General features: G+C 40.0%; 2 protein-coding genes across 7 annotated transcripts; one reads left to right on the top strand and one right to left on the bottom strand.

Moving 5' to 3' along the window:
* The first annotated feature begins 1859 nt into the window (after window positions 1-1859).
* On the top strand, window positions 1860-15954 carry tmem269 (transmembrane protein 269). Of its 6 annotated transcripts, none has more exons than XM_078255748.1 (7): window positions 1860-1942; window positions 4935-4986; window positions 8561-8708; window positions 9398-9495; window positions 10662-10805; window positions 10887-11087; window positions 13756-15954. In XM_078255748.1, the coding sequence occupies exons 2-7, from the start codon at window positions 4938-4940 to the stop codon at window positions 13863-13865; spliced, it is 750 nt and encodes a 249-aa protein (XP_078111874.1). In that variant the 5' UTR covers window positions 1860-1942; window positions 4935-4937; the 3' UTR covers window positions 13866-15954. The 6 variants fall into 6 exon arrangements, with proteins under 6 accessions (XP_078111874.1, XP_078111873.1, XP_078111875.1 ...); XM_078255747.1 differs by having other exon boundaries at window positions 1874-2147; XM_078255749.1 differs by having other exon boundaries at window positions 1874-2147; window positions 7020-8708.
* A 188-nt stretch (window positions 15955-16142) lies between these two features.
* LOC144520223 (tyrosine-protein kinase STYK1) lies at window positions 16143-20854 on the bottom strand. Its single transcript, XM_078253889.1, is given in 11 exon segments — window positions 16143-16220; window positions 16609-16702; window positions 18159-18267; window positions 18472-18512; window positions 18589-18888; window positions 19438-19627; window positions 20181-20204; window positions 20207-20330; window positions 20332-20406; window positions 20656-20662; window positions 20796-20854. Coding segments are annotated over 11 exon segments (1101 nt in total).
* Between the last annotated feature and the right edge of the window lie 908 nt (window positions 20855-21762).

Below are 21762 nucleotides of genomic sequence, written 5' to 3'. Positions count from 1 at the left end.
GTGTCAATCTCAGAACTGTATCTATATGAGAAGTGGTTCCGGTGAAATTGACAGATTCACATTATAATAATAATAATAATAATAATAATAATAATAATAATAATAATAATACATTTTATTTATATAGCGCTTTACATAGTACTCAAAGACACTTTACAGTAAAACCAGCACATATAGTACATTAAAAACAGATAAGCAATAAAACCAACACATAAAACAAGCATATTAAAAGCAATTAAAAACAATAAAACCAGTAACTATCAGGTGAGAAATGTAAGACTATTGTATGTGGAAAGCTAATCTGAAGAGGCGTGTTTTGATTAGTGTTGTGTGTCCAGGTCAGTACAGTCATGGATGTGTATGGGTAGGGAGTTCCAGAGGGAGGGGGCATTAGTAAAGATAAATGGACACATACAGTGACGGACTGGCCATCTGGAATTTGGGCAAAGGCCTGAAGGGCCGCACCCCTGTGGACCCCTGTGGGCCACTACTGATAATATGTCTGGTTAATTTTGATGTTATTTTATGCATGCAGCCACAGATATTCAAGATTGTACTGCGGCGAGGTGCATGGAAAGATTCACTCGGAAGGCAGAGTTACTAATTTCCAAGCTAGGTTATTGACAAAAATAGGGCTGGTGTGTTGCAAATGCCAGGGCCGTTTTTTGATCCCAGTCCGTCACTGGACACATACAGTATGTGTAAATGAGCAAATTAGAGTTGGCTCAATTTCCGGTTTCACTGTACCAGGCTAAAGCAGTTTGATAGAAACTTGCTCGAGACTTGTCTGACTTATAACTTGTGACTTCTGAAGTGTGTGAGCAAAGAGTAGTAACGGCATGACAAGAACAACGTCCACTCACTTGTGTTTGATTATGTATCTTCCAAATGTAGAAGACAGCTTATTATTGGTGCAGAAGTGCAATGTATGTTTTAGGTATTCATGAATATGCAGAAAATATTGCTCTCATTGAAAGCTTCAAAACAGAAAAAAAAACAATATTGATAATGTTGCATATTGTGCGTCTGTGGCTTTATTGTATTATTGTATCTAATGGTCTTACCATTCAAATGCTAATACTAGCAGTAGCCTATCTGATAGCATGATTTTTGATATAATAATATCAGGTAATTAAAATGATATTATAAAAATTGACCCGGCAATGCCAATGCTCCACCCTACCCACCCTACTTCTTTCAGTACACACACATTCATATACTTTTCTTTGATGTACTTTTGGTAGCATCAAAAAAAAGTATGGAAGCCCATTTTCGCCTATGTAAAAGAAAACAAGATCCTGTAGGTCATTATAAGTTGTGGGTTTCTAAAGAAATACTTAGTATCTCAAAGAAATGATGAAAATGAAGACTAAAAATAGTGATTTATTATTTCTAAATCATGACTTAGTTTTAAGCATCTCAAAATAATGTGAAACTTCCTAAAACATAATGAGAAAGTTAGTTAGCATCTCAAAATAATGAGAAATCTTCTCAAAATATTGAGTTAGTATCTCAATATAATGACTTTGTCTCTCAAAAATAATGAGAAACCTCCAAATAATGTTAGTATCTCATAGAAACTTAGAAACTGTCTAAGAATAATGATATGATAAAACATTTCTCATTATTTTGAGATATGTCATTATTTTGAGTTACTAAGTCATTATTTTGAGAAAAGTTCTCATTATTTTGAGATATGTCATTATTTTGAGTTACTAAGTCATTATTTTGAGAAAGTTTCTCATTTTTCTGAGATTGTAAATTATTGTAAACTTATAATGATTTACAAGACCTTTTTTTAATCCATCACATTGGCGGAAATGAGCTTCCATAGTTTTCTCAACAGTAACCATTTGTAACGTCATCTCCGGTGGAATATTCCAGCGGATCTATCCTTGGTCTTTAAAAGGACGCGCTGAAAACGCTGCTGTGATACTGACAGGTAAACGGCCATATATTCTGTGTATGCAGTCGATAGCGTAGCCACTTTAAATACCCCAGTCAGCTAACAGAAACAGATCAATCCGCGTGCAAAAAAGAAAAGGAAAGGAAAGAAAAGAAAGACATTAAGGTCCAGTACGTGCATCTTTAGACGTCTGCGTCATTGGATTTGTCTAGACTTTGTAATCTTTTGGAGGTCCTTTCAGGTAAGATGAGACGCACTTCATGTATATGTAGTACCTGTTTCTTCAACATCAATAGTGTAAACGTTTTTTTTTTTTTTTAGAACAAATATAAATGGATATATATAGGCCTGCTTTTGCATGAATGGTATCGATGTGGGTGTGACGCAGTTACACCACTTTGTCCAGCTTTTTATACTGGGATGTTAGACAGAGCTAAATATTCACCTGCTGTTTTAGATCAGTTACGTGTTTTTATTTTAATGCATCTGGTGATGTTTTTGTGCACGGGGATGTTCGCATTGCAGTAAAGCATAGGACTTGTGCTGGGGTTGGAGTGTTGCGCACATATTAGGATATATATATATATATATATATAGATAGATAGATAGATAGATAGATAGATAGATAGATAGATAGAAATAATAATATATGGCTCAGCTGAGCACCTGTAAAGTGTAAACCAGCAGGTGTTTGCGGAAGCAGAATCACATTTTTTTAAGCATTACAGAACACCCATGGCGGTATTATGCGGCAAACAGTCACTTGTGATTTTTGTTTTGTTTTTTTAATTTATTTAACCAGTGTGCTTTTAAGAAATGGAAATCGGATACAAATAGTCACGCGAGTCAGGAACTGCGTTTTAAAGCCAAGCCGGCCACTGCGACACCCACGGGCAAGCCAGTGCGCACTTGTTTTGTGACACGTGTAGTCTATATTCTAGGGTAAGTGAAACTAACGGGCACGTTCATTCTGAAAACGTTGAGCAACGGTGTGTGCATTGCGCAACGGGGTTAGATGTTTGAAGTGCGTATTTCTCGTTCTTTCTCTAGAAGTGGTTTGGTGGGTGTGTCCGCTGAGTCAGAGGTGCTACTAGCCAATCAGCAGCGACGCGTGGGTTGCCATAAACCCTGCTGTATTAAAAAGGAAGTGCACCTTCACAGATTTTTAAGTTTCACTCACTATAAGCATTACAGTTTTGTGAATACACCGTAATACATTACTTAATTTTATTTAGTTTAACTAGATACAAAGATATACTACACATAAAGGCAAAATAGAGGAAAAAAAACAAATGAAACCAAAAAACACAAAACATGCTAGGGGTCAGCAAAGTAGGCCTACATAGGAAATTAAGTGAAAACAATAAATGGGGAAGACAATCTCACAGTTTTAATGGCGGTTTTTGTCTTGATGTATATAGCACCATTGCTTTCTTGAAAACAATAAAGTGAGGTTTTCACAGACACGTTTTTTTAAAGTGGATTTACGATACCACCGTACCACCGTTTCCACTTAAAGAAACGTTTTGCAACTTTTATTTGGGGCTGAACGCGCCCTTGACTTCAAAATAAAAGCTGCATTTGGGTAAACGCGATCAGCAATTTTACATTCATACAAAAAAATCATAAAGTCAATCAGTCAGTCATAGATAAGCAGAAACATACATAACTTAAGTAAGTAAATAAATAAATAAAACAAAATGAATAATATTAAATAATAAAGTAATAACAAATAATAACTACCGCCTGCAAACTGTGAGGAAAAATTGATTTCCAATTGTGCGAATAATTGGTCACACTGCTAACTGCTGTAGATTGACATTGTTTGGCATTCTGTGGACAGCAAAGGAAGAATTTCATTGTACAGGGAAACCGGTTTCCTCACTGTGCATACAACAGTAAAAAACTTTGAAACTTGAATCGGCTGAAGTATGTGCAACGGGTATGGAGGTGCTATTTCCTTCTTTCTTTAGAACTAGTTTGGTGGGTGTGTCATAGTCTATATCCACCACGTTCCACTTCCAGGATTGCTCCGGTGCCGCAGGAAATTCTGCCGGATGCATGTCTTTTCGCCAATGTCCGTTTCCTTCCTCTTTCTTTGTGTTGGTGTTCTAAACTCGGGTGGATTTCTGAGGACTATGGTTAACTGCTCCTCAGATTTCTGCAGGGTAAATCCAGACAGCTAGCTAGACTATCTGTTGGAGTTTTCTGTTGCACGACTAAAACTACCTTTGAACGTACACATGTTCCACCAAAACAAGTTCCTTCTCGAGGCTATTTTGCAGAGGCACCGTGCAGAGCTTAGCGCCACCCATTAGGATTGTGATTGGTTTAAAAAAAATGCCAATGAACCAGAGCAACCGGACCCTCCACCGCAGCGCTGCGGAGGAAGGTCTGGCAAAGCGAGAATTAATGTCAGGACGCGAAAAAAAATCAGTAACACTGCTATCAGTCTGAAGTGAAATGAGACCGTGGCAACAGGGCGTTTCCTTTTTATTAGGCCATCAATCTAAATTTAGAGGCAACATAACTCCTATATGAGATCTGAGATGGCTTTGGAACTGGTCTGTGGAAACCTTAAGTTTCTGAATCATACTCTGAGGTGGTGTACTGTCATTTTGAAGTCATATTGGTCTTTGGAAATGTATTCTTTATCATTAAGTCTGATTAATTATTCACACAATTGGAATAAAAGTTTCTCTGAAATACAGTTTGTTATCATGTGTTTTATTTCATTTCTTGTTTAATATTTTTCTTTGGTAAACAGCACCAACGGCGGGGAACTGTGACGTGATGAAGTGCCTTCTAGGGTGCCCTTAGAACTGAGAAAAACACGTTGCAGTGCCATATAGGCTGCCCTATATGCTATAGAAAACTGTACGCACTGGTGCCTCAACGCATGCAGCTGGTGGCCTTTTTTTAATTTTTTCCACCCCTGCAACTCTGCAACAGCCTGAGTCTGCCACTGGTTCAATGCCATGTATGTAATGCATCTATAAGTAAGCACTTTTAATTCCTTATTTTACAGCTGATGTTCTTTGACCCAGAGACAATCATGATCCTCCTGACTCCCTCTTCTGGTAGGTACTTGTTTCTCCATTTTTACCTGGTAATCTGGATTACTGTAAATGGGTGCCAGAGATTAAAGCCTAGGTCTGATTGGATCAAATAAGACAGGACAACAACAACTAATGTACTGAGGGAGTTTTGAAGCTGCTTGGACTGAATAAAATAAATCATTCATTCTGTAAAATTGAGCACAAAATATGAATGAGATGTATAGCATATAGCACATAAACTGAAGTTATAACATGCAATTATTATCAGTTCTGTGCAGAATCACAGTACACTGTACACATCAAGACCATCACTTGATGTGAAAGAAATAGAAATAGTCCATTATTACAATCCACATACATTAATGTACACTGTACATAGTTCATACAGTTTGAGGATAGTTTATTGTTCCTGTTACACATTAAGAAACCACAACCAATAGAATGTAGGAATAAATGTTGTATGACTGGTGTATGTTATTTATAATTAATTGCAATTTTATTGCCTTTTTACTATAGCTTACTGTCCCAAAACACAGTTAACTCAGTTAAAATGTTAAAGTTTATATTGTTCAGTTAGTTCACTTTAGGTGCTCCCTGTTATGAATTTGGTTTTCCTTGTTATTTGTTTAGTCTTTTTAGCTGTTTCCAGGTAACATAGCAAGGTGTTACATTACAAGGGACTTCCCATCATGCTTTGCAGTCATTAGGCAGCAATCCAGAAATAAGAGACCTGCTTGAAAATGACCGTCTCTCTCTCTCTGGCTTTATCCTCTTTTTTTATTAGTGACCGAGACAGTGTATTAAGTGGTTAGAGTAAAACTTGACCGTAAGATCTGCAACCTCACTGACTTGTAGGCACGTGGAGCTGCACGTGTGGCTCTCCAATGGTATTTACTGTGACTAAAGTGAATTGACCTGATTATTCATTTAGCAAACCTGGCAATTACATGATTTCTCAGAAAAATGCAGAGTGTTATCTGCAATAAAGCTGGGGTAGGCAGTTTTTTTTAGTTTTTTTTTTAGCGTCATTGGGAAAAATTCCATAATCTTTTGGCTTGTTGTAATTCAAGTGGACTCATAAAACTAGACTTGTGCACCTCCTCTTGGCTCTGTTTTCAGGCTTTAGAAAATCTAGCCTGCAATGGGAGACTTTGGCCAATTACAGGTCATATCAGATTTCATTTCTAATGCAGATGCACATCCCCCTCAGATGGTGAAAACTCTGATTCAATGGTGGAAAATCCTGCAGAAAAGGTTGCAATTCCAGCACTGGCAACAACTGCGCAACGCAACAAACGCAATGAAAAAAAAAAAGTGTCGATATTGGCGAAGCGTTTCGGAGATGGAGAGAAAATGTTGCTAATAATTTAGCCCGTCACTTTTTTTTTCCGGCCGGGTGTCCGTCACCGGCGCTATTTTGCAGAGTCACCGTGGCTCTGTCCGGCGCTTAGCGCCACCCAAGACGATTGATTGGTTCAGAGAAATGCCAATAAACCAGAGCACGTTTTTCTCCCATCCTGGAATGCTGTGTGGACTAGACAGACCCTCCTCCACAGCGCTGTGGTGGAAGGTCTGGCAATGCGAGACTAGCCTTCTGCTAACCATAGCCGTGAGCTTTAGGCTTTACGGTTAGCAGAAGGCTAAACTGTTGGCAACATTTTCTCTCTATCTCTGCGGCGCTTCACCGATATACGCACGGTTTATTCATGAGCATGAACTTGAATAACAGGATGTCATCTCAGATGGCTTTAAAAGGATCACGATCGGGATGATTGAAATGAATGACTCGTACAGATTACTTTACGAAGTGCATGCACACTGTCATGCTCGTCTGGTGGGAGGGACTTAGGACAGAGAGGGGAGGGCTGCAGGAGGAAGGAAAAACTGCCTACCCCAGCTTTAACTGATGTGCTATATTTTTCAAAACTTTTTCAGATAATAACAAAAATGCCAATTTGTTTCATAAATCCAAAATGAGAAGTAGAAAAGCATGCTGTCAAGTAAAAGTGTAATTGTTGGCTTTTTGCTGTATCTCATACACTGTTTTCTTTCAGATGAAGAGTCTCTTGAACTCGCCTGGCTTTGGAATCACAGGAAGTTCAGGGTGAAAAACACTTGAAGGGTTGCTACTGCAACATTTAAAACTATTTAATATATATTTAATTTTGCAGGTCTGTGCATTCTGTCTCGGAGGGTAGGTTAGGCTAAGCACTATGACTTGAGACGAGAAGTAAAGCACTCAGAAGAGAGGAGGCAGACAGAAAACAAAGACTTCTTTGTTGGACTTCATTAAAAAACATCAGAGCTTTGTGGGGGCAGAGGGAGAATTTTTTGGCTGGAGCGAGGCAGTGTCAGCAGTCATTCCATCTTGCTGACTAAGATGTAGCGTTTACTAGCGTTCACACGGCATATTTTGTCTTCAAAACAACTAGAGATATCATGTCATTATGAGTTTTAGTAACTGCACTTTAAAAAAAATAAAAAAAATTCAATAAAACTATTACGATTGGCGATATAACCCCGTGCAGTTTAGCAATTGAGTATAAAATGCGTGTTTATAAAAACAAGGAAACAAGGAGAGGTTGTAGATCTATCTTTATGCCGTTTAAAGCCTGGGCTGCTGTGGTATTATTAGATTGAAAACAATGAGCTATGTGAGGGCTGCTGCCATGTCCTTGTCTCTGGTCACTACGTTTGATCAGGCTAAACTGATCTCACATCTGGTATGTGTCAATGCAGTAGTCCAACTCACTCTCACGATAGCCAATGGTGTATGATGGTGTATGTGGTAATCCCCTAAATGTGCATAGCTTGTTCCCTACACCAGTATTTTGTGTGTATTTGACCCCCCCTGAGATTACAACTGAGCGCTAACACTTGCACATGCATCCTGTTCAGACATGTATCATTTTTGATGTTTTTTGCTTTGCAATTATCTAATCATTTATAATCAATATTATCTATTGATATTAAAGTTTACCGCATGCTGTCTTAAGTAAAGCTATGTGTAAAGTGTTTATTTGCATAGATTTAAGTGATAATGTAATGAGTAGATGATGAGACACTGTAATGTTGCATGCTGTAGGCTGTGAATGAACGAATGTACAGTAACAAATGCGTTTTAGTTATCTGAAAGTGGATGAATGTATCGTAAGGTCCGTCTCCGTCCAATAAACGTACGTCTTGGTAAGTGATGCTTCTTTTACATAAGACAGGGGAATCAATTTTAAAGTACTATTTCTTTTTTTTTTTTTGCTTTAAATATAGTAATTAAAAAAAGAAACCAACACATATGCTATAATATCCTGCAATATGGATTTCCACTACATGGTGTAAACAATATTATTATTCAGTTATGACTGGCATTAAGATTACTTTCAGAAGTTTTACACATTTTCCTTTCACTTCCACTGAAGTTGACTCAAACTGGGACATAATGATTAAACCATACCCATTCAGACTCCTTCATCAAACGGTCAGCTGGAATGGCCACCCGATCATAGTAGGAATAGGGATTTAGCTTTTAGCTTTAGCAGAGCATAGGTTATTGACCAATCACAGACAACTACTAACTGCTGTTGATGTGTGGTCTTAGGTCTCTTCCGGTGTACCAACAAGCTCTTTCTGAGTGATGAAGCCACCGGACTCCAGATCAAGGAGTTTGCACGTAAAAATGCAGCTAATGCTCTGTCAATGTGCAACATGGTCATGGGCATGGCCTCCATTCTCAGCAGTCTAAATGGGTGAGTGAACACACCATGATTTGGATTTCACTATCTGAAACATTAGTCAGGCTCAGGTGCAGGATGGACAAAATCTATAGCTTGGTCGCAATCACTGTAGTTTTTTTTCTCGGGTTTTTTCCAACAACAAAAGTTTTGATTAAAAAATTATAAGGATTTGGCTAGGGGTTTTAAAACCACATTTTTGTAACTTTGGTGGCCAAGAGGAGCAAAAATATAAGCGACATAGAAAAAAGCAACATTTCACAATACATATTAACAAAACAAAGCACCGCAATGTTACACTTTGTGAGAACAATGATTACGACCAGTGGTATGTTTTTTTCATCCATTGTTATGTTTTGCCCTTCAGGGCCACCATACAGTTTAAATAATGCTTGTAATGATGACAGATCTCTGTCCTTACCAGATAAGCTGTACTAAGCTTATGTAAAGAGGCACAGGCAAGTGCAGGTAAGAAAATCCAAGGCCAATGTCAAGAAACCCAACCTAAAGATGATAATTCTCTATAGAAGAAAAACAAGTATTGAACTGTATTTGTAACACTGTTGAAATATATAACCAGCACTAGTTTCAGCCCTTTTTTCACTGTTCAAAAACCTTCAAATATTTGACCCTTTTTTTTAAATTTTTTTTTTTTTTTAAATGGTTTGCTGTCGTCAAATAGCTAACTCACTTGTTTTGTTCAGGCACCATCATGCTGCATGTTGGCTGGTTCTGATTGGCTACCTGCTGGATTTGGCAGATGGAGCAGTTGCCAGGCGACTCGGTGCTTGCTCTGCACTGGGTAAGTGGAGTGTTGTGGTCAATGGCACTTAGAGATAAACTTCAACTGGGGTGTTGGCAGGCCTCGCTGCACAGTCCTCTGCCACTGAAATACTCTGGCTAGTCTTACAAAATCTCCAATGGAAGAATACTACATAATGTATTGTAATTTGAGCTTTATCAAATCAGTATCTTTTATTTTTTAGCTTTTTCTACGTTTCTAAGGACTCTGCAAGTTATACATTTTCAGGGCTGAGGTTTGAGTATAAATGGCATGACATTCCCTTTCTCTCTCTTTCCCCACACACACACACACACACACACACACACACACACACACACACCACCATTAAATAACAAGTACCCAATGCACAAAAACAGGACTGTGGCCTGTTTTCAAAAGATCACAGCACCATATATAGTAAACCAAGAGGCATAAATAGTTGTTTTTAAAGCTTACAGTGAGAAAGTTTACTCCGAAGCCCAGAATAACTCCCAGGTGCATCACAATACGTACATCGTTGGCTGCACATTTTTAGGGGGCTTTGTGTCCTGATAAGGTTTTTCTGCATGACTTTGCAGGTGGATGTTGTTGTGATCGCCCCCGCCCCTCCCCCACACACGTATTTTGTCACATGAACAATCACGTTCTCATTAAGCAGCCTAATTCCGCGGGATCACGCTCCAATTGTCTATTTTATCCCGTTGCTTTGGGTTCTCTGCATATCTGAAATTGCTAAAATTGTTGACCCTGGGCTTTGGAATTCCACCTCGGTCATTTGACCAATGGCCTGAATCACCTCATCTACCGAAAACATGCTCGGTGCTCCTGAGGGATAAAGAGACGAGGGAGTGGAGAATGTTGTTTACAGAATATCCGCCTGTCAGGCTGACACTGAAATTTCCCCTTTTGAGATTTCCGCACGTACGCAACCCACTGTCATGCAGTAGTAACAGAGGGAGAGATATCTAAACTTTTATAGAATGTATACTCGTGACTGTCAGATTGAAAGAAATGTAATAATAAAACAGTAAGCTCTTACTAAAGCCTTTTCTAAAGCCGATTATTCAGAATACATTGTGTTTAGTTCGGGTAGTGTCCATCAGCAACGCCAATACAATTCATGTTTCCTTGTAAACTTCACACAGCCACATCTGGTATTCACATATTAATTTTTTCGTGTTCAGGTGCAAAGCTCGATGATTTTGCTGACTTCACGACATTCGGGATTGCCACGTCATTGCTCCTAAGGACAACTGACCTGATGGACAACATCCTGTGCGTGTGTTACGTCTTGTCTGTGTTTGTCCGCCTCTGTTTCTTCACGAGCGGTAAGTTCCAAAATGTGGTTTTATTGTATGCGGTTTATTATTCAAAGGGCTTACTGCAGATTCGTTCTTTCTTGACTCTAGGGATCCCATTCATGTACCGTGGCCTGCCCTGCATCTACTCCTCAGGCATCCTGGCCAGTGTCTCTCTGCTGTCTGGTGGGAACCTGGTCGTGCTGCGGGTCATTGCAGCAGCCATGATCTTCTTCATGATCAGCCAGAGCTTCTACCCCCATGACAAAGTGCTGGAGTCCCAGGCCTGGAAGAAAGTTGTCTATGCTGGAGGTAAAGCAAATTATTATTATTATTATTATTATTTTCTTTTAAATACAGTATGATCCGCACCGGCGCTAGATAATTATCAGCAAGGGGGTCAAGGGTTTTCACGGGTGGGCACTTCTTTTTAAATGGTCATAGATTGTACTTTTTTTTCGTTATCACAGTTTAGTTAGGTAACAACAAGGCTCATTGCTGCTATCAGTTTATTTTCTATTTCATGACTGGTATAAGTTGCATTGGGAGGAATGGCTTTTACGACTTTGGCTAGCTACTTGTCTTTTTTTAGATGGAACGGGAAAGTCTACTCTCCCCCCCCACACCTCATCTGACATACTTTCAAATGCATCCAGCTTACTTAAAGCCAACTGATTTGTCGCCAAAAATACCAAAATATCCACAATGGGGAACATGTAGTGTCCGTTTCTACACAGTTGCTATCTCGGTGTCAGTAGTGCTAGATTTCTCTCGCATGCTTCCAATTGCAGTATCCATTTATGGTGAAAGTTGAATCAACATTGGCACATGCTGAACCAAATTTCCTATAAGGGAAACCGAAAGCTGCATCTGCCTTTACTGGGTAGTCCAACCACTCTCTCCCATGAAACCAGTTACTATCAAACAAACTTTTTTCTTTCCCCCCACCATTATAAATGCGGCTTGGATACTGGTCCCGATTCACCTGATTTGGCTTTTCACAACCGAGATCCACAGGTGGAGTTGGTGGTGGTGGAACTCTGGTCCAAATGTTAAACTGCTAATGTGTGTGCTTGCTAAGGAAGCTGCTGCAGTGGAGTCGGGGCTAACGTTAGCCAGACTAGCTTGCTGTGTAGCAGGGAGAGAAACATTACTGATCGCGCTTGGAGAAGTCGCCTGGGATTTGGAAACCGATCCTGTAGTAGATTTTGGTGTGGGTGATGCAGATGGGGGTTTGAGCCATTTCCCTTAAAGGGGTGATAGAATGCTTAACCAATTTTATTTATTATTATTTATTAAAACTATTTTGTCAGTTGAAAAACGAGTTTGGAGGGTAAATAGGACATACATAGAACCTCAAAATCCTATTGACACCTCTTTCCTCTGCAAATCTCACAATTCTCACACTGCTGCTGAAAATGGGCGAATCTCAACAAAGCTAAAAGTTGATGCCAACTCCTAGTCTTTGTCACGCCCCCAACATTTGCATAGGCTACACCACTGACCTGAGGTCAGCTTAGTCTTCTGAATCTAGCTAGGTCACGCAGATCTCCAGAGGTCCGCTATGTAATTACTAAATTCACTTCTGAGACTTTTTTTATGCGAGAAATCAACTATGTAGAGGTCAAATGTGGGCCGTTTTACAGGGTAGTTAAGGGCCTATAAAATAGCATTTGGGCAATTTTCAGCCCAACCAATGTTACATACCCTGTTAGGAGACCTTAAGGAACAGTGTGAAATACCCTATATAATCATTCTATCACCCCTTTAAGTCCAATGTGTTAAAGGCCCTGAACACCCACACAGGTGTTTTCATTAACCTGGCTGATTGGACCTCTTCCCTAGCCTGGCTCCTCCCTCCTACGTACTTCCGCTTAATTTTCATTTTCCTTCAGTATTACGTCTGGGTTTTCTCCGGCCAAATCTTGACCGGTCCAATCAGCGAACGGAGGGAGTGGCTGAGAACGATGACGTTGAGGTCATGCCCTAGTTTGAGTTGTAGTTCCGTAATGGCGGCGGAGAAAGTTGCGAGCGAAGCCATTCGGTCCCTTTTCGGCAACGCTGCTGAATATCCAGAAGTTAAAGCCCGAGCAAGAACAATCTTTGCTGAGTTGTGTTGGTGGCCATGATGTTGTGGCCCTCCTCCCCACGGGGTTCGGGAAAAGTTTGATTTTGCGATTGGTTATGGCAGATCCAGAGTGGCTCTGGGCAGATCCAATAGTTTTAAACTTCAACAGAGTACCCGCCTTCAAGGAAGTTAACACTTGTCAATGGAGGGTGGCCAGACTCTCTGTACAAAGGAAATGTACCAGAGTCTGGTAGGACCAGGCTACCTCTTCTCAGGACTGTGTGGGTGTATAAACACTGATATCTTCCTGAGTCCCTCGTTAGCTTTGTTGCACCCGTTATTCCCATCTAAACTCTGGCCCACCTACAACCTGAGCAGAGTCCAATCAGCCAAGATAAATGAAATCACATGTGGGTGTTCAGATGCTTTAAACTTCGCTAGCTAGTTTTGTTGAACTTGAAACGCGCGTCAACAGTCAGTGATGATGATTATGTGTTTGGTATAGCCAGTCAGGCAGCGACATTTGATGCAGCAAAGGGGGGGGCATTAGGGAGCTAAGCCTACTGGATGCTGGCCTGACCATGATTGTATTATGTATTTTTAACTTTTTAACCGGCAATGCCCCCCCTCCCCACCTGCCACCTGGCTCAAAGTATGATTCACATCTCTCTTGGACAAGAGCGTAACTATCAAGTGTGATGACTGCATGTGACAAAAAAATGCTTCTTCAATTTACATTTCAGGATCATGTGCAACATTTAGCATCTGCATGTGGTAATGGCATCCAGCCATGCAGATAGTTTCAGTAATCAGGACGTTTTGTTCTAATACATGCTGAGTTTTTTTTGTGCTTTTCACTCAAAACTTCTCACTCAACTTCTATTTTTTTTATTTTTTTTTTTATATTTCCAGGAGTCATCATGGTGTTTTGCTCTTCCTTCCCCCCTGCATGTGTCTACTACCTGCTGTGGTCAGTCTCCTACATTTTGTTCCCAACATCCCTCTGGAGCAGTAAAGTGTAAAATGGGTGCTGGCTTTATCCAAAACTCCCATATAGGTTTACCTCTGGCCCATCCGGGTGAATTGAGGCTTCCAGACTGCTGCTGCTCCCTACTGCCATGGAGGATCCAAGCTGAACATGCTCATGCTCCACAGGCAAATCACTCGCTCTATTTGACCTTTTTATTTTGACGCAACACCTCTAAAACAAAACCCAGATTGAAGAGAGTTAGAGTGAGGGATAAGAATGAGATTTTAATGTTGCTGGTAAGGACTAACCTTCATGCTGTCTTGTGTCTTTGTTGCATTTTCACTGAAGCCGGGAGTTGGATGGCTTGTTCCATGATTTAAAAAAAAAAATAAAATAATTTTTTTATCAGGTTTATCTCCTGTGGAATCCCCCTACTTCAATATTAATCTTTCATCATCATGTTGTGAACACGCAGCAGCAGTGCAATATAAAAAGAAATTATTTCAAATTGAATACGCACACTAATTTCTAATATACTTTGGCCTCAAATTTGGTTTTTTTAAAATATGTTTAATTGTTTAATCGCACTGGATCGTAACTCTTATTATGATGTCCACAGTGTTGAGCATAGCCTAATGAGTAACTATTTTAGTGCTACAGTATGTAGGAAACACCTTTTTAATCAATGAATATACAACATGATTTCTGAGCAGCATTTTCGGGGTTCAAAATTCCAAGTTCTTTCGGGTTTATCTGTAACACAGTAATGGGAATTTGTAAGGCACTGTGACCATGTCTTGTGTTAACTGACTGTCTGTTAATGTTTGTATCCGGGTTGAGGTCACTTCACTTTCATAGTGTTCAGGGTGGGAAATTTACATTTTTTTCCCATTTTGTAGGTGTCTCAAATCCAGTGAATGATTGTAAGAAGCATTCATTTCAATTATTAGATTTGCTGTTTATAAATAAGTTGAAAGTCAGCTGACCACAACTCTGGCATCTGTGAATGTGGGGACTTTCAGACTTTTTACAAAGTTGTGGCTCTGTCCAATAAATGTTGTTAGAGTTCCATATTTCTTCTACGTGTGTTCTTACTTGCTAATTGTATGTGTTTACCTCTGTTTTAAGAGGCATTGCAGTTTTAATAGTAAATCCACACTGGATCGCATATACATCTTGTAGTACTGCTCTGACCACAGCTCAATCAGTAACATCAGTGATTTAGGTGGAGTCAGGAATGCAACGTGAGTGGGCGTCACAGCCCATAAATGGCAACGCAGCAGCAGGTTTCTGCCTTGTGATTCAGTGTGAATTTACCCTTAAAGAGCAACAACACACAGGCTGCGAATTCTGCTTTTTGCTCACCACGCTGCAAGTTTTGTCTCCACCTTAAAGGTGTTGTAACATTGCACTACAGTCCATGTTGACTGTGCTCACAAATGCACCAAACCACTACTAGTGGTGGAGCAGCATTGAAACATTAAACCCACAAGGAAGAGTTTAAGTGTGTTGTTAATCTTTAACTTGGCCCGTATTCAGTCTGGGGGACATCATTGTTTTTTTTGTAGACTGTGTTTCAAAATGTGTGTATTTGCGCCTCTCTGCATCGTGTGTGGCAAATGGGGAGATTATACAGTATGCCCATGTTTCAATTTGGACTCTGGACCTTGAGCTTGTAATCGGAGGTGTCGAAATAAATGGTATGACATCACTCACCATTTTAGTTCAGTGATTTTAATGTTAATTGTAATGATTGGAACCCTCTTATAAGCAATATCAGAACCTGAAGAAGGGAAAAAGTAAAGCAGAGTTTCAAGAAAATTGAGACAAAAATGTGTCTGTCTTCAGGTTCTGATATTGGTCTGAACCCACTGTGGTTCTTGTTGTAAAGAAAATCTACAGTGAAAAGTGCATACACAAGACTAAACCCAAATCTACTCTAGTACATTCAGCTTTCCTGTGTGGGTGTTTTGGTTTTCAAACTGTGAAGTCACAGTGATGTATGCATGCCTAGAGCATTACAGATACAAAAACTGTACTTTGCCCAATAAAAAAACAAAGATCTTAATGAATAATAAGATCTGTGCTTTTACTTTTACTGTCTGTACATTTTTGACAATAAAGAGGTAATAATGAAATGACTTATGGCTTTCAGTGTCATTAGTTTATCATATCATTCATGTTTGTTAAGATACGTACATATGAACATACCTATTCAATGGTAGACATTCGACAGTACGCGGTGGATGTTAAATTGCAATCTCAGAGATAATCACAGTTTTATATGTTTCCTAATAGTGGGTGTTGCCATCTTTGGTAGCACATAAGCCTATGAGAGCAGTCCTGCCTTTCTGTTGTACTCCGATATGTCTATGACCTCAGGAACATAAATGTCTTTAGTAGTGCCCTATGCCCTGCTATGCCCTGCTACGCCCTGTAACGCCCTGCTACGCCATGAACTACTACAACTACTATTTCTAGTCATAGTTCCATTATTTTTATTGTGACTATTATTGCCACTGTTCATCACACCCCCAACCGGCACCGCCTACCAAGAGCCTGGGTCTGTCCGAGGTTTCTCCCTAAAAGAAAGTTTTCCTCACCACCCGAGGTTTCTCCCTAAAAGGGAGTTTTTCCTCGTCGCTGTCGCACTAAATGCTTGGGGGAATTACTGGAATTGGGTCTTTGTATATTATAGAGTGTAGTCTAGACCTACTCTATCTGTAAAGTGTCTGGAGATGCCTCTTGTTATGATTTGATACTATAAATAAAATTGAATTGAATTGAATAGTCGCCAGATGCTGCGAGGACTCCAACAGCTTCATGATGGCCGAGAATGCAGGTCGGTCTTTGAAGCTCCACATCCAACAGTACTTCATAAGCTCATACCTAAAAGTCAGCGGTGAAAGAAGTATTCAGATAATTTACTTAAGTAAAAGTACTAATATCACACTGTTGAAATGTTTCAATGGGGCTTGAAATGTTACGAGTAAAAGTCCTACATTGAAAATGTTACTGAAGTAAAAGTATCTAAGTATCATCAGGAGAAAGTATTAAAAGTAAAAGTAGTCGATGCAGAGAAATCTTAGAAACTGGAATCGGCTAATCTTTTCAGCTGTACTTGTTTGCCGTTATAGTGTTGGGTCGTTTAATTTATAATAAAACATAGTCATTTTATAAAGTACAGTTTTGTGTGCAAAAATCCTAATTTGTAAAATAACTAGTAACTAAAGCTGTCAGATGAATGTAGTGGAGTAAAAAGTACAATATTTCTCTCTGAGATGTAGCGGAGTAGAAGTAGAAAGTGGCATGAAAAGAGAAGACTCAAGTAAAGTACAAGTACCTCAAATTTGTACTTAAGTACAGTACTTTACAGTATTCTACCACCGCTAAAAGCATACAAAAGGGATTTAAAACGGATCGGTGTTAAATGAATAGTTTGACATTTCTGGAAATACCCTCAGTCGCTTTCTTGCCAAAAGTCAGAGGAGAAGATAGCACTCTCTCTCATGTTTGTTTGGTACAGGACCAGTGTGGGGGTGAGGTTACAGATTGCAACCAACTGAATACCATTTCCCTCACCCCTCCCTTTCCAAGCGTCTATGAGTGGAACCTCAGGTGGCCTTCAGTAACCTCGAAGTAACCTCTCCGAGAGCTCTGGCTACACCACAGATACATTCTAGGATAAGAGAAAAAAAAATGCGCTGGGCTGTTTACATTTCTTTAAACCAATCAAAATTGTCTTGGGCGGTGCTATAGGTTTTGGAGGCTCAGGCGGTAGCTTCATATTTACAGACAGACGTGAGAGTAACATCAATCTTCTCATCTAAATCTTCGCAAGAAAGCTTGTATTTCCCAATAGGTCTATTTCTTTAACCATATAAATGCAGTTACTTTTTGTTGTAATAGCTCATGAGGAGTATTTCAATGAAAATGCAATGTTCGTGTGTATAAGTTGACTCAATTGCTAACACCGCAGCAAGTGGCGGTGTTAAAAGTTCCCAAGCAGTCCACTTAATTAGAGGCCATATACACAGCCTTCCTCCCTTTGTTCTCTCCTTTTGACCTGAGCCACGTTGTGTGCATCCTGTAAGTAAATGTCCTTATTTAATCCTTTGGTTGTCCTTAATGCACACAATTTTATGTTTTGATTTATTGTTAATGAGTTTTGTTATCTTGTTGCAGAGAGAAAACACATGCACACACGTTGAATCTGCCTTCTGGAAATAAAACGCTCCACTTTAACTGCCAGTGTCCTCCCTTGCTAACACCAATTGAGTCAACTCTCCAGTGTTTCATTCAGGCGGTATGTTACTCCCACATTAAGTCGGCCTTTGTTTGTTACAAGTTTACTTCCAAAGGTCCTCCACAATTCTCCGGTCTCTTTGTTCGATAAGAGCCCTGTAGCTTTGGAAGCACCGACAGAGGCTCCAGCTCAGGGTATGGAGGAGAGCAGGAGATCAAAACAAAGAAGACAAGAATTCTTGAATGAATAAATGTGACTTTAATGGTTATGTGCTGTGACAATTGGGTGTTGACACGATGCAATACTACATATTGTAAAAATGAGTACATTTAAAAGATGCTAAGATGTGCAAAGGCACAAATACTGATGGCTTGAATAATTTGCTTCCAGATAATGGAATGTGCAACTTTACCCAATGTCATCAGTTCATACAGTAAGATTCCAAATGACCACCTAGGGAAAAGAAAATGTTTTGACTCATTAATTCTAGTTATGTGTTTCGTTTTCCTAGCCCTAACTCTGCCCTTACACGTCGCTCCTGTCGATACTGAGCTGCATCATGATCCTCTCTGGAGCCTGCCATTTCAGAGGCACCTCTGCTGCCCTCTGCCTAATTGGTGGATCCATTCTGCGTCCTCCAAATGCTACGCCCGACACCCATTCAGAATTCAGAATTCAAGAGAAACATGCAACGTGAACGTCAATGTGAAATGCTTACAGATAACACGCCACTTGGCTTTAGAAATAGGCGTGTAGAAAGTGGCGTGTTATCTGTAAGCATTTTGAGCAGCTATTCACGCCGTATACAGTGGACGAGTTGCAGACTGATCTCAATAAGTGGCGTATGTATGACACGCCAACTAGTATGCCATTTTGGCGTGTTATCAAGACGCAGACATAATCGCTTTTTGGACGGTTGGGTTTAGGAAAAGAAGAACGGGACGGTTGGGTTTAGGAAAAGAAGAACGGGACGGTTGGGTTTAGGAAAACAATAACGGGGTTGGGTTTAGGAAAAGAAGAACGGGGTTGGGTTTACTAAAAGAAGAAAGCAATGGTTGGGTTTAGGAAATGTGACACGCGGGACACGATCCCCCCGTCTCCTGGGTGAAAATCCTGTGTTGTTTGACCCATCCACCACCCCAACATGCAGATTTTCGGGCTTTCATACTACTCACTACGTCGTCAATTGACCCGCAATCGCAACGTAATGTAAGTCAATGGAAGCTAAACGGCGTTGATAACACGCCAAAATGGCATACGAATTGGCGTGTCATACATACACCACTTATTGAGATCTTCATAATTGCGCTTAATTTAGGAATTGGGAGATTGCATGTGTCATTAAATAGAAGTTTAGGTTTAAACCAAAGCTGTGTACGACGTTACATTTCTGAGCGTCCAGAGGAAGTGAAGGAGGTTCCCTGGTCTGTAGGCATCTAAGACCAGATATATGGGCGGACGCTTGGTCTGACAGTACAACATCCGCACCACGTTCTCATGTTTACACACTGTGGCGTGGAAGAGGACCCACTCCACAAACTCGTTAGCTTCAGGCTGGTCGGGGCCATCTAATATGGTGTGAAAAACGGAGGGTTAGTGAACAACTAGGGCTGGGTAACCAATGATTTCCCGATTTACAAGGTAAGGTCCCCGATTACATTTTCGATTCAATATCGATTAGGTTAGGGAAATTTCAGTTACAATACCAATTTTGCTTGAAAGAGATTCTCAGAACTAATGCTGTAAATTGAAGGAACAACCAACCAAACCAAATATTTTTTTAATAATGCACTAGGTTAATGTTTACATTAGGACTTGAACCCCAAAAACTTTGAAGTACTTTTTACTGTAACTTGTACATCCATGGTTAAAAAGGCATACGTTAGAAGATTGATTTTATTAATCGATATCAGATCACTCAAACAAATCGATTTTTATTGGAGAATCGATTATTTTAACCGAGCCCTATGAACAACCTTATTTGTTTTTAATTCTGTCTTTTACTGCCTATCTTGCCCCTCTCCCTCTGAAAACACCATTATCTCTTCAAGTACTTTTACTGTTACTGCACACAACACAAGACTCGGATGATCCCGGCCTTGTGACCGATTCATGCTGTACCTCGGAGGGACTTAACCACCACAAGGCTCCGTCTCTCTTCTTCAGTAGACCTTTACGAATGGGGCCATGGCGACCCGTCTGCCAAAACTCCAATACCTCAAGAACAAACTCTTCTGGGATTTCCCAGCGACACAAAGCTGCCTGGACCTTTTGGAGTGCTTAGAGAAGCTGCGGTCAGGGATACACTCTGCTAGCCTGTTGAAAAAACGCAACAGTAGATGCAGATCTACTGTGAGTGATGTATTGCAACCCAGTCTCAAGGCAGGTTCGTGAAATGGTCACGTTATGTAATCTATTGATTCGTGTACAGGACATGATTATGTCGGGGGGGTTTCGTGGTGGTGAGCACAAATTCGAATGTATTTAAATGGGATGCATATTTCGTGATCACAGCACGACTACGGTAGGGAGTAGTATGAAAAGCTGAAAATGTCGAGATTGGTCGGGGTGGTGGATGGGTCAAACAACCCAAGACTTTCACCCTGGAGACGGGGGATCACGTCCCGCGTGTGGCTTTTTATCTCTGTTTTATTTTTAAAGAAGAACCAGGTTTAGAATAATAGGAGAGGAGTAGGCAATAACATGAGTATGCAATGCAATAAGCGCCACGTGTACAACTTACAGCACAGGGGGAGCGAGGTGTCGTTGCTACATCCACACAGAGCAGCTGGCATTCCTCACATATATGAGACAAATGGCATGTAGAAAGTAAAACTATGAAGTAACTGAAAATGGAAAAAAATCAAACCAGGTATGGCTAATTGCTACAAACTACTTTGAAGTGTTCATACCTTACACCTGATGCCACAATGTTCGATCCAACACATCATTTATTTCCAACCTTCTAATGTAAAAATGAACTGCAGCAGCGAGTTGAAAAAAAATCACAATCGCAAGGGTGTCACCAGCTGCTTTCAGAAAATGGGCTCTACTTTGTCTGTGTGCCTGCGAGGGCGCTGACCATAGAGGTCAGTCTGAAAGTTGACTGAATGTAAATCATTAACAAATCCCCGGAAATGAAAACATGAACAGGTGTTGTGCTCACACCTACTGCTACCTTAACGGTTGAACTGATTAAACGATTAACATGCATACAAAAATGTGTCATTCAGTTTTGTTTTTTTTTAGATTCCATGTGGGCAATTTGGCTCTGGCTCATCAGACAATAAAACAGAATAATATACCATACATTAAAAGTATAAGTAAAAACAGATAAAACCATTAAAAACAAGGAAACAAAGTGTGTGTAAAAGTGCAGATGCTGGTTATGGATGTTCTGGTGTGTGATTAATCTATTTAACCCTTGTATGGTGTTTTGGTCTGTGGGAACCATTTTCAATGTTTGCTAAAAGAAAAATTATGCTATTTATCATTTCTTCTAACTCAAACTCATTGGCCTTGGCTCATTTTCTGTGAAAAACATAAAAAATAACTTTTTTTCAATGACTGCACATGGTACACCCCCCCCCCCCTACACATAACTATTACATATGAGGTGTTTGGGTCTACTGGACCCGAGTGTATTTAATTGTAGCTGCTATGAAACTATTTTGTCTTTCTGCACCTGCTATTCCCACACAAA

Source organism: Sander vitreus, chromosome 7 (assembly GCF_031162955.1).
Source record: "Sander vitreus isolate 19-12246 chromosome 7, sanVit1, whole genome shotgun sequence".
Classification (NCBI taxonomy): Eukaryota; Metazoa; Chordata; class Actinopteri; order Perciformes; family Percidae; genus Sander; species Sander vitreus.
This window is presented reverse-complemented; position numbering and strand designations above follow the sequence as displayed.